We start from the raw sequence: 13427 nt of genomic DNA, 5'->3' as shown, positions 1-13427 counted from the left end.
ATAACTGATCAAATGACCTTTCTTTCTTTCTTTTTTTCTTTTAAGAGGCAACATACTTCTAATTTTTGCATTATATGTATAGAAAGTTGTGTGTTTAAAATTTACCCACAATTTTTCTTAAAGCATGCATTTTAGTTCCGGAGATATAACGATTTTTGTTTCAAGTTGATCGCGTGGTCAGTTTCGGAGATATAAGGGTTCAAAGCGTTTGTGTACTTTTCATTGGTGACGTCGCGAGGTCAATGAACTTTCACTATAGAGTAGTGGATACCTCATTCCACTTTCTCACACTATGCCAGATCACACGTACGGGAGCTCGTAGAGTTTCGGAGAGTCGACAAAGACAAACTGACGCATGCCCTCTTTCTCGATTCCCCGAAGCTACGCGAAGTAATTTCGGACCGTCTCGTGGGAGTCGAGAGAGATAGACTCACATTTGCCTTCTCGCTCTTGAACAGCTGAAATCCGACCTCGCGTCAACGGCACACGATTTGGAATCTCGACTGCCCATTTACTAAATTAATTAAATTAATAAATTAACACTGTCGTAATGAAAAAGGAAGAAAGATGGTAGCTGGGTTTAAAAGAACAGAAGATGCTTTAGGTTAAAAACATACTTTTTTATTCGACAACCGCTATATCTCAACGTAAGCATAGCGCCGCAAATGGCAGAACAACACGCTTAAGTATTTAATTTCATTGCGTATATAAGTACACACTTATCTCGTTAATCGTGTTAACAATAAGTATCCGCGACAACGAGCTTCTGCTCGTACGATACGTTGGGATAAACTAGAGCATGGTTATCAGTACCCCATCATCACACCAAGAGGAACCTAGAATCCTGTTTTCGCGACGAACTCGCGTCGTTCTTTGCACGTTTTATTCGTCGAGCATCGTTTCTCGTATTCGATAACGATTCGACGACCGTGTTACAATCGAATGAGACTGGAAGTTGCTGGTCGCGAAAACGGGAACACCATCGGTTTCCTACAGTTCTCTAACTACAAAATTCATCCTGATTCACGTCCACCTATAACAATTTAATCACGTAGGACGCGTATAATTTCCTATTAAGTATACCATCCAAATCGTAGTGCAAAAAGACGGCATCATAGCGCAATAAAATTCTTGGAAGAAGAACGTCTATCTATATAATTCGATCGGCCCGCGCGAAGGGTATACTCCTTCCATAAGAGAATCCCTTCGTCCTAGCGGCAGGACGAGCTAAAATACATCATCTAAAATAAATAAACTAACGATAATACTTTCTCGAGGGTGTGGCACGCTCGAAATACTAATAAAAGGAGGACGAAGAAAGATCGGGTCAAAAGGGACCCCTTTTAGTTGAAGTACGGCGATGCTCGAGAAACGCCTTCAGACTTCGAGCTGTCGTGAACGCCATGGCATTCTAAATGCATCGTGCGAACGATGTTTGGAGACCGTGCCTGGAAAGCCGTCACATCGTTTCTCGTTGAACACTTGTGATTCTTGCCTTCTGAGTGACGCACAGTAGGTAAAAGCGACGAAATTTTTAAACCGAAAATGTTACAGAACCCGAGAAAATGATGTGTATAGATCAAAAAATTTTGTTGGAAAATGTCAAGTTCAACGTAGATTTCCAAATCTGTTGGTTCTACAATGGCAGGATGTCGAGTTCGAGGACACTTTGCGCGTTGGGAGACAGTCCGTCTTCGCTCTTGTGCACCAAAATGTTCTTGAAGTCTCTCAGCTTCTGCGGCTGAAGAGCCATGGCTGTGCTTCTGGGCAGGGTAGCTATTGGGTTTGTGCTGTAGTTCTTGTACGGTTTCTTGTACTGATTGATCCCGTTCTCGGACTCGGAGTTGTGCCTCCTCTTCGTCGCCAGCTCGATCTTCGGCTGCTTGATCGCGGGGTCCTTGTCCTCGAAGCAGGGAACGGTTTGCATCGACACGGTGTTTCTGCGGTCGTTGAAGAGCGACCTGGGGTTCAAGGTTACCTCCGTGGCCGAACCGAAGTGCTTGAAGTTCGCGCAGATGGGGCTGTTCATGAAACTCGTGTCCACGGGACGGCATTGTTCGGAAACTCGTCTCTCTATCTTGATCTCGGTGACGTTCTGGCGGATCAGGATGTCCGGCGTAGCTTCCGGCAGAGGTTCCTGGGAGAGCGGCGGCCACTTTATGTCCCGCGCCATGTCGCGATCGATGGCGAGGAACTTCCGTCTGGACTTGTCTACGTTGTGCCAACGGTACCGTAACTTTTCGAAAATTAGATAGTCGACGAAAAAGTACTCCACCAACAGCGAAATTACGAAGTTCGCGACCCCGTAGCCGACCAAAACGAAACGGAAATTGACGTTACCGGGGAGCACCAGCTCGAACCAATTGGACAGCCACTTAAAGGGGAACGTCGCGAGGTAGATCGAGAAGAGGCTCAAGAAAATAAACGATGTGAGGAGACCGTAATTCGTGAACAGCGACTTCCTGTACGGGTGACCTTTCGAGAACGCCACTGCCAGAATGATGTACTGCATGGAACTGATGATGAAGACTGTGTAATTCTCTGTGCAGCCCACATCGTCCTTGTCGTGGATCGCTGTGGCGTTGAACGGTTCGAACCAGTCCATCTGTCGGAGATGCCAAAGACTGGCGTACTGAAATACGGCCACGATTAAGATCTGAGTCACCAGACTGACGATCGGCGTGGTGCTGATCAAACTGTTCAGAGGAGCGGTCTTGGCCAACGGGCCGTCGTAGGCCTGAGTGCGACCAAAGAAGAAGGCGAAGATCGAAATGATGAAGAGATCGATGTAAAGAAACTCTATGTCCGTTAAGTTAGACTCGATGCCATATAGGAGCATCACGGAGATGAATTGGGTGAGGGAGTAGCTTGCCATGTACTTGAAGATTCCGAAGGACGTAACCAAGGCTGCTCGACCTTCTCGAATCACCGTCAGCACGGAGGAAATATTGGTTTCGCGGCTGGTGAAGGGTGAAGCTACCGATGACTCGGTGTCGGAGAGAGAAAGTCCTGTGTGAGCCGCCTTCAAGGCTCCACAATCGTTCGCACCGTCGCCTACCATAGCTAAAAATCATGTACAATAAGTATCGACTCACTGGGTCGACTGAAAAGAAATTGCGTTTTTTCTCGATACAGTGATTCGCATAAATATTCGGAAATTGCGATGTTCAAGAATTATTTTTTTATTTGAGTATAAATATGTACGTATTCCATTTATTTAATCTAGATAATGGTTTTCAAAGTGTGTGTAGAAAATTCAATACTATAAATGATTTTATCATTTAGTTTTTATAATTTCATATGTAGTTATAGTCCAATTATCCGCCATATTTAATTTTCCATGACTGTCCCAGTCTCGAGTGTGCCGGAAAATCGAAATTTTACTGTAACTTTATTTTAAACGATCAAAGTTTCTGTTTTTCATTAAGAGTTCGTCTCTCTTTTACACGAAAAAACGCAATTACTTACTTTTTAGCCAACTTAATAGTTAGAGATCGCGAATCTAATTATTTACGCTGATTAAACACGTACCGACATAGTATCCTAAAGATTGCAGTTCCTGAACAAGCTGCTGTTTCTGGTCTGGGGACATCCTTGCGAAGATCGCGCCACGAGTGGCCAGTTTAGGGATCAACTCGGGGTAGTATTCTTTGACCAATGCCCACGTTTTACCCGTGAGTGCAAACACGTATTTACTTTTCGAGCATTGCATGCTGAAAGCACAATGTACAGATATTAAAAGTCTATAGTATCTTCAAAAACTAACGAAGATATTGACTTCATAACTAATCTTTTTGTCTACAGCAATTTCTTTTGGCGCGTCCTGAAGATTCTGTTTAATGGGGAGAGTATTATTCTTATAAAACTGAGAAAAATAAAATCGAAATAGGTTAGAATCCTTTTCTAAATACATTTGTAAAATCAATTTCAAATTTTTCATTTTGACTCTAAAACAAATGTTGTTTTTTATAAGAGGTATCTAAGTAAGAAACAGATAATACTACCTTCTATTTCTAGGGAAACACAAAAAAAAATGAAATCAGTATCTTGATTGGTTTCTGAAAAGATTGCTTGCAATGTTTTATTTGGGTCATACTTACTCATCGGACAAATAATTGACGTCGTTTTTGAATTGATTGTTCCTAAATGAACCACTCTCTACTGTTTCCAAGCTGGCTATGCTATTCAAGTCCGTCATCTCGCTGAAATCCCTGTTTCCCAACGGCGAGACTGGAGATGGCTGGCTGTTGCTCTTGGTGAAGTAGATCTGTGGTTTCATTTGATTTTGTTGGTTCGCCGAGACCGCGATGACAGGTGTACCTGACTTCACAATGTCGCAGTCTCTAGCTACTGACAACGCAGTCAACATATTGTCCCCGGTAACCATGACGGTTTTGATACAGGCAGTGTTTAAAGCATTGATGACCGGTTTAGTCTCCGGTTTCAACCTGTTCTCCATGATCACGAATGCCAAGAACCTCAGATCCGATTCGGCGAACTCGCGACTCAGTCGTTGGACTTTGGCATAAGGAAGACGATTTAAGGATTTGTGTGCGAGGGCGATTACACGATAACCTTCCGAGGTATAATTTTGCAATACGGCACCAAAGTCTGGTGGAACTGTAAAAAGAATACATTTCGTTGAGCACTAGATCGAAGAATCGGTCCAAACAAAATCTATTCGTTAAATCGCTTACTGGATTCTGCTTTCGAGAGACTCAGGATCATTTCTGGACTGCCTTTGCAGTAGAGATCGTAATGATTAGCACCCAATGTCCTAGTGATAACGCTCATTCTCTGAAGGGTAGACGTGAACGGAAACTGCCGTACGATACCAATTTCTAAACCCTGTTCGCCCAATTCTGTCGTGGAGCCAGTCAACGTGGTGTCGTGGTTGTTCAAGGAGACGGCGTCCACCACATCGGAAGACATGGAATTCTGTCGACTAGCCGTGATTCTCGAATCATTGGGCAGCTTCTTCAACAATTTCGAACCCTTCGGCGGTCGGACCACGGTCGGGAAAAGCATAGAGAACTTGGACGTATCGGACACATCGGGTTCTTCCAAGGTCCACCCGGTAGATTCGAACATTTTCAGGTCCAGCGGATCCCCCACCGGCTGATTGTCTATTATAGTGATCCCGTGACACGTCACCATACCGATGAGGACATCGTTCAGAGGCAAGGTCGCGATATCTTTCACGTGCATCTGAAACTTTTTATCGAAACTGGGCACCACGCCCCACATGTCGAGGCCGTCTTCGGTCAGCGTTCCAGTTTTGTCGAAGCAAATGCAATCGATCGACCCCGACACGTTGATGGTCCTTGGACTCGTGCAATAAATCTTATTCTTTTCTAATCTACGCTGCGCTACTAGGCGACCAACGGTCATGGCTGCCGGTAGCGCCGGCGGTACCACGATCGTGATCAGGTCCAAAGCTTCCAAAGTGATGTGGTTGCTTTGCACTCCTCTCATGACTTTTGTCACGATTGTGTAAATCACACCGATGCTGGCTATTCCAGCAAGCAGAATAACGAATTTGTACGAGTCTTGTTCGAACTTGAAGTCTACGGGTGGCGGGTACATGATGGATCTCACTAAATCACCTTTGCTCGTATTGAACCCTGTCCTGACGACTACGGCTAGTACCTGTACAGAAATGATCGACCATTTCTGATGTTTCGTATATTCTAAATGTCTATTGGGTTGTTCGGAATGTTCATAGCCAAAATCGGGTAACATTGACGATCTATATGTTTACTTTTAGAAAATAATTATCTCTCAGATGTTGATGTTATACACGCCTTTTTATATGATTTTAAGAATGCAAATTAAGGACACATTTGCAGTCGGTTAACCGGTTGATCGGTTACTTGTTGTAAAAATATAGTTATTTGACACCTCCAATAAGAAATGAAGATTCCTATTATGGTTTTGAATCAGATACAAAATGATTCAAATTTTTCATTATTTTAAATTTATCAATTCGAAGCGTTTCTAGAGCTTTAACTTTAACAAGCTGTAATAACGCTACCTGTGAGAAACGCTACAGATTTTTAAGACGATCCAGTAGAAATAAGAGAGTCGTTTACCTTTTCCGATCCGTAGTATCTCGTCTGAATAACTCGAGTTCCGCAGAAGAGTGTGTGTCTCGCATGTTCCTTGGTATCGTACGTAGTTTCGTTGGATGAAGGAATGGGTGTTTTCGTGACGGGGACTGATTCACCGGTGAGCATGGACTCGTTCAGAATACAGTTTCCGGTTAGAAGAACCGCGTCGCATGGCATCAGACAGCCATGGGACGGAATAACCAAGATATCACCGGGAACCAATCGTTCAGCAGGCACGGTTGCTGTTTGTCCCGTTGCTCGATCTCTCATCACCGTTGCCACGTCGGAAGATTGAACGGTGGACAGCAGATTTTGCTGATTCTGCAAAAGAATCCATTAAGATTTCTAGAATCGCTCAGTAATCACGCAGGAAACGAACGAATGGTAACGTACTCGACGAGTCTGGAAGACTGCCATAATTATTCCGATGCTGGACATAGTCAGGATGACCATAGCGTAGTAGTAGTAATTGTCGGCGAGCCAAAGGAAAAAACTGAACAGTTGGAAGACGTAAAACGGATTAAGGATTTCGAGGCAAAGCAGCGTTAGGATACTCTTCACTGGAATCAGGATTTCGTTGTTCCCATAAACGCAACGTCTGCACAGATAGAGGTGTCCCGTTATCAATGTATCGTAGGCAGGTCAATTCGGTTAACCTATTGACGATTGCATTGAATCTATAATGGACCTCAGCCTTGTTGATTTAATTCAATTAATATCCGCCATTTTAGGTAAATTCTATTTATTAACCTCTTTAACATTATGGCGTGGTTGCATGTTCCCGAGTTATCTTAAATTGATTCAAACTAAACAATTTAGGCTTCGAGTCGGTTACAGCTCTGACCTATTATTTTGCATACTTAATACCGGTTCAAAGAAGCAAAGTTGTGAAATATAGTTTTGCATGATAAATTAAATAAATATGTATGTTTTCAGTAACTTATTTACATACATTTACATATTTTTTATTTTCATATGGGATCGTTAAAAATGGTCGTCTGAGGATTAACCTTTTCTCGTATAGTAACGAGCCTGACTCGTCGTGAAGTCTAATATATTAAAATCAACACATTTTCACGATCATAAAACAAATTTATTCTTTTCATAAATATTACGTGATTTGGATAAAATTTAAACAAAATTAAATGATATACGTTTGAAACATATCAGGGTAATTACCTCATGTGCTGTTCATGATAATTCAGTCCCTGCATCTGATGCAACGTCGACGTCAGCACGTCGATGTCCAAGCCTCGAAGCTTCAGGAACTCGGACCTTTCAGGATCCCAAATATATGGTAGCTTCTTGCAATAGAAAAGAACGATCGATGGAACATCTGGACAAAAGTATAATTATTAGTGACAAAAGAAATTCACCCCTTTGCCTGCATCAATGGATGAGACTCACGATAAAGAAATCGGGCCAAAGGTGAAAACTACGGATTAAAACCGTGGAACGTCGACAGGACCAAACGTAAACAATAAAAATTGGTACAAGTTTGAACGTACAGGGAACTGTAAAATGACTCAACGCGTATAGGAACATAAATCGTAGAGCAAGAGATTAATCGTCAGCTTTTGTTTCCTTCTTACGTTTGAATTGTCCTCCCACCAAATGCAGCGAGACTTTTGGATACTCTTCCTTGATTTCCTTGGTGGTTATCATACTACCATTTTCGGTCCAAGGCTCGTTATCCATCAACGATTCTCCATCGAATGGGTTGTTTTTTCTAATGCACACAGATATTTAGTTTACGACATCGCTTACGAACGGGATTGGCTTGTTTTGTGAAAATTACAAATACTAACAATACATCCTGGGCATTTAGGGTTTTCAATTTCTTTACATAGTAACTTGTATGTTTCCCTTGGAACTTCTCTACGAGCAAGACGGTGTCCGCGTCTTCTAACAGACATTTAGAATGAGTGGCTAATAACATCAGACGTGGAGCCCAGTGGAAAACCAGCCTCAGAAGTCCTGCGGTCACGATGATTAGGAACCAGGTGATAGCGGTTAAGAGTTTGTTTCTCTTGAAGCTGAAAGAAGACAGTGTGATATTGTATTTTCAATTTACTGTTCGTATTCGTTTGTTAAATACATTGGCAGTGGCCATCTGCCATTATGGTTTCAACGCTAGGTAAAACGGAATAATCAACTATACCGCGTATATCGCTCTAAATTGTTGTAAAAATTTTCCGTGCATACAATGGTTGCTTTGGAGCATGTTTTGAAACTTTGTGTTTAACCGTTGAGATGTTATTTTATAATTGTCTTTAGGTATCCACACTTCATCACGCGTTATTATTCGGTACAAAAATGGTTCACAATTGTTTCGTGTTAAATACGAAGCCACGCACTCTTAATCGATCCAATTTGTATCTTTTAGAGTACATTTGGCATGCAGATACCACAGTACTCTAGTATGATCAATGTTTAATCTGTCTGCAAGTTCTTTGGATTTTACATATATCTTCTTCCAGTATACGAAAGTACATAAAATTCGATATTTCATTTGCACTAACCTAATAACAGTTAATGAAAACGATCGTAAAAAATGGGAATTTCAGATGAATATTGCTTTCAATCAAGTGAACTAAATGAAAGAAAAATGGCCAAAATTGATCCATAGAAAAGGTGTCGTTGTCCAGCACAATAACGCTAGATCCCACATGTTGATAAAAACTCGACAAAAATTACATTGTTCAACAAATTTTTAACAATAATTTGTATTGTTTACGATGACGCTATTTTCGTATTTATTTATGCGTGAGATAAGAAATAACAGGGGAAAAATTATTATTTGACCTTGGTTTGAAAAATATGAAATATGATTTATTTAATTCAGGACTTAACTTCAGGAGGTGAAGTAGATTAAAGTAGTTAAATAAAACTACTATAGATAAAGTATTAAAATAAAACACATAAGATTAAAACTAATGACTTTTTAATTTATCACAGATTATAAAATTCTAAAAATACTGCATTTACATCTAGTTTAGTTTCCAGCAATAATCTGTTAAAATAGTAGAGATCAGATAAAAGGCTGTCGAATATAAAATCGAAATAAAAAATGGCTCTTTTTTAGGTCAATATAGGATTGCAAAAATCACCTAGAATGGTTCGTCGCTGAAAAAGATTGGAATTTACTACACAAAAATATTTATTTTCTACATATGTACAGAGTTTGAATATTACCAAAATTTCGCTACGAATTTTTCGAACCACCCAATAGAGTTACTTACCCATAGATTTCCATTTGGTCTTCCTCGCCGGGGTTGATGTAGTCGACACCATGTTTCATGCGGAGGAGGCCGTTCCCTCCGGCATCTGAAACAAGATATCATCGTAATAATTAGACGGAAACATCAACCACTAAGCCGTACGCGAAATTGTCTGGACGGCAATACCAAGCGTTTTATAACTTGTCCCTAATCGTTTACAATTCGCTTCTATTTTAAAACCGAGTGCTTAAGTTCCGTGGAATTAACAGGGTTAGTTGCAACGTCGAGAAACGAAATTTACGCGATTGGTTACTAGAGTTTCAACGAATCATTAGGTAGAAAGTACCCGCGAGGATATTTGAAAATATTGTTAAGGGCAATTCGGTGGAAGAGGGTAACTCTTAGAGCTCTTACCCTCTAGAAGCTCCGTTTTCTGTTCGCGCTGATGTTCAGCGGCGGTGTTGGTACCGCGTGTTCCAAACACGTTGTACGCGTTTCTGGCGAAGTTGAGGTTCAGTTTGCTCGGCGTTGACGGCATGATGACTATACGCGGAAAAAGGAACGAGACTCGAGCCGTAAAATAATAATATTTTCGCTTCTTTTCTACCAGATAATACCGTTTTGCGTCTAGCGGATGATCGTTACAGCGAAAATACTGTTCCTGGTATCACGACAGCGTAATCCCTTTCGACGTTTCTTGCCCTTCGTCCTAATTGATTCTGTTGTTGTCTCACTACTACATGTTACCTCTACTCTTATTAACTACGAGTTATTGTCCATGGGCCCACCGGCGGACCCCTATCGTCTGTTCGATAATCGATCGGAACGACGCAAAGTTCGTCAACTGATTTCAGAGGAAGATTGTGGGGTGTTTGAGCACTCGTGACGAGAGAGAGAAAACGGGAATCTACCCGAGATCGGGTGACGGTTCGGGCGCGGTTCCCTGAGGAAGAGTGCAGGACGAGGCGATCGCTTCTCTAGGCAATAACCCCGTCTGCTACCGGCACCGATGTCCCGCCATTTTTGTGTCCGTCTTCAAAGTTCTCGACGTGGATCTCGACGGGGCGTTTTCTTGCATCTGGCCGGTATGGAGGATCAACGCTTCAGGATATGGTATCCTATCGAGGCTCGAGGGTCGAAGACGTTCCCACGAGAATGGAGTTAGTGCGGCAGGATAACGAGGACGTTGACGATGAAACAGCAGCTGATGCTATCGTTTCGGACCTGCCCCCGAGTTCCTGGATTCGTGTCAGTCGCCAGGATCAGTGAGCTTTCGCCAGCCGATTCGAGGCGTGATGACCGCTCGTTCACCTTCGCTCATACCGCGTCGTACGCACGCCTGCTTGGAATCCCTGCCTGGCGATCTCAGACGATGCAACTGAGGTACCTCGAGATCCCAGCAGTCCGCCAGAGGTGTCTTCGTCTTGCCCTTGTTCCTCCCAGCTGGTCCAAGGTGATCTCGTCCCTTTGCCCCGCAACCAGATTCTACCACCACTCTTGTGTGCTCGTGCCTCCCTTTTGCTGTCTGTTCGCGCGATCTCAAATACATTACGGGTTATGAGGATATCTTGGGTGCCGTCGGATGTCTCGAGCGGCAGAGAAATTCGTAAATACCCGTCACGGGTCGTACAAAACCGCACAGGAATTTCTGTCCGTTCGGCAGATACCTAAGTTATCGACTGTCGCACCACGATCGGGTCGATAAGTGATCTTATCGATCGCGTTCTTACCGGTAGTATAATAAATGTTTTTTTTTATCACGATCGATTAAGTCGCGTTTATAGAAAGATTATTGTATATTTAAGTACACGTCACAGTTTGATTAATCTCGAGATCCTTGAATTAAGTAATAGTCCGTCGATCGAACGGTGTACGAAAAAAAAAAAACGTTTCGCAATTCCACGAATTTCGTGAATCTATATATAGGAACAGATTGCATCAACCACTGAGTTCTTTATTCGAGGATGACCGCACGACTCTAACGAGTATTCCTGCTGATCGATCACTTTTCGCTTCTCACTCACAAGTTTCAAATCACTACTTCGATCTCGTAAATCCGGCTGCTGAATCCTGACGATCGTCCTCGCGGGCTGACAACGCGCAAAACCCTGTTTTGTCGATTGTTCGTTCGGCCAGTTCTTTCAGATGATCCGCTTAAACGATTCACCCTCTTCGGGACTTCTAAGTACAGAGAACACGGTGCAATAGGTCGTTCCTAGCATCTTGCTCATAATGACGATCCCTATACCGTATCCCTCTATCGTTTGTCAGCTCTGTCGCCCGGAAAATTAGAAAACGGAAAATAAAAAATCCCACACCGCCAAGAAATCACTTTGCACACCGGTGCTTCACTTGCGTTTCGCGCATCTGTGACACCGATACGACCGCCGCAAGAGTTTTCTCGCTCGTAGCACCCACTCTGAGTCAGCCTGCGTCGACATGCACCGTGTTTTTATAAGGCGTTCACGTTCGAGAAAATACGACGCCTATCCTCGTGGCATCCTTTCTGCGTTACGGTTCCCAGGTAGCCGCGGTCCTCTCCACGAAATTTCAACGACCGTTCTCCGCAACGTGCTCACGATAAATCTAAGATGGCGCCCAGCCAGCTCATTCCTTTCAAGCTCCGCTGCGAAACGAACGTTGCTTCCGACCGATTCGACGAATTTGCTCGCTCCTCAGACACCGTTTCTCCGACGAGGCTGATGTCCGACCGGTTCGCACAGTCACCGTGATCCACTGACAAGTACGCGACAGCTGGCACAAAGCGTTCGCCCCAATCACCAACGAGATTCCGGACGCGAGTGTATTAAGGGAGTCGTTTGGCATTAGCAGAAGACTTGCGCTTTGGCTGCTTTCGATCCCGGTTCAGGGCCGTAGCCTGCACTGCCGCTCTTCAGGTACGCCACGTATCCCCCTCCGAAACTCGAATCCGCGCCTATTCGATTACGCTTGTGTAAACGTTTTAAATCACGCCAAACCGATACGCGGGAATTCGCTGATCCCCGTGTGAACGTCGATAATCCGTATCAGCGTTTTCTGTACGAGGCTTAAATTACGTTTTCGAATTTCGAAACTGTCGGCCGTCCGGCAGGGAACCGAGGACAGTTCTTGTTATGTAAGACGATCGGGTATGTTGTTATCTCAAATCGGAGCATCGTTCGATGCATCCTAACGCAAATAGAAAGTTGTCGGGACGCGTTGTTTAAGACGAACGATGTATCAATATTTGTGTTCCGCTTTCGGTTGCGTAACTCGAAAACCTCAGGAAGTAACGTTAAGCTCCGTGGCGCCAGATGCGCTGACGTCGTGCCTGAGATACCCCTACCAGCGGGTTTTGCCTCGACCTACGACGGCGTCACCGGCTCGTGACTCATTTCTTCCCACCGAAGTCTCTTCCGTGGCGCTAGTATGGTCCTGTTAATTGCACGGGTCTCGAAATACATGCGGTCCGTTTCGCGGCGATTCCGTCGTTGTCCCCCCCTGAATGGTCGACAGGTGCATACGGTCAGGTTTGCGGCGTCGAAATTCAGGAAAATCGAACGGTTAACCCGCTTCGGCGACCTCGTGATCCCGCTTTCCCGTATCTCCCTTTCCACCGTGGCGAATCGGAGTATTGAACGAGCCGGAGACCTCATGGTCGATACTCCGTTCGTGCTAACTCTTGTCCTGCTCAGCACATGCCGGCCGCCACGAAGCGTACACACCTCTCGATCGACTGACAGTCGGTGAAAATGACCAAGTTTGTGTAAAAATACTAATACTTTTAACAGAAATTAGCTAGAATATATTTATAGAACAAATTAGAATATATTAATAAAAGAAAAATATATTTATAGTGGAGTCCACAATTTTGGAGTAACCGAAATCTCTGTTGAACCTGACATTTTTCAATAGAATGTTGATAAAGTATTGACATTCAATAAAGGAAAAATAAAAGTATTGACACATACTAAAGGAAAGATATACTTAAAGTGGAGTCGACAATTTTGGAGTAACCGAAATCTATGGTGAACCTGACATTTTTCAATAGAATGTTGATGAAGTATCGACACACTACACTTGGATAAATATAAAATTGTTTTGAACTAAAAAATGA

General features: G+C 43.3%; 1 protein-coding gene across 3 annotated transcripts; it reads right to left on the bottom strand.

Moving 5' to 3' along the window:
* Positions 1 to 618: 618 nt before the first annotated feature.
* LOC122401985 (polyamine-transporting ATPase 13A3) lies at positions 619 to 12159 on the bottom strand. Of its 3 annotated transcripts, none has more exons than XM_043404473.1 (11): positions 9731 to 12159; positions 9353 to 9428; positions 7919 to 8146; positions 7703 to 7839; positions 7290 to 7446; positions 6504 to 6708; positions 6093 to 6431; positions 4698 to 5649; positions 4101 to 4620; positions 3532 to 3713; positions 619 to 3063 (listed from the first exon to the last, which is right to left on the bottom strand). In XM_043404473.1, the coding sequence occupies exons 1-11, from the start codon at positions 9867 to 9869 to the stop codon at positions 1637 to 1639; spliced, it is 4362 nt and encodes a 1453-aa protein (XP_043260408.1). In that variant the 5' UTR covers positions 9870 to 12159; the 3' UTR covers positions 619 to 1636. The 3 variants fall into 3 exon arrangements, with proteins under 3 accessions (XP_043260408.1, XP_043260407.1, XP_043260409.1); XM_043404472.1 differs by having other exon boundaries at positions 620 to 3063; positions 9353 to 9437; positions 9746 to 12158; XM_043404474.1 differs by lacking the exons at positions 7703 to 7839; positions 7919 to 8146; positions 9353 to 9428; positions 9731 to 12159 and adding an exon at positions 7518 to 7676 and having other exon boundaries at positions 621 to 3063.
* Positions 12160 to 13427: the final 1268 nt, after the last annotated feature.

The sequence above is a fragment of the Colletes gigas genome, unplaced genomic scaffold, assembly GCF_013123115.1.
Source record: "Colletes gigas isolate AHSC1104 unplaced genomic scaffold, ASM1312311v1 Colletes_gigas_Sc00031, whole genome shotgun sequence".
Classification (NCBI taxonomy): Eukaryota; Metazoa; Arthropoda; class Insecta; order Hymenoptera; family Colletidae; genus Colletes; species Colletes gigas.
Note: the sequence above shows the minus strand (reverse complement) of the source record. Positions and strands in the feature narration are given on the sequence as shown.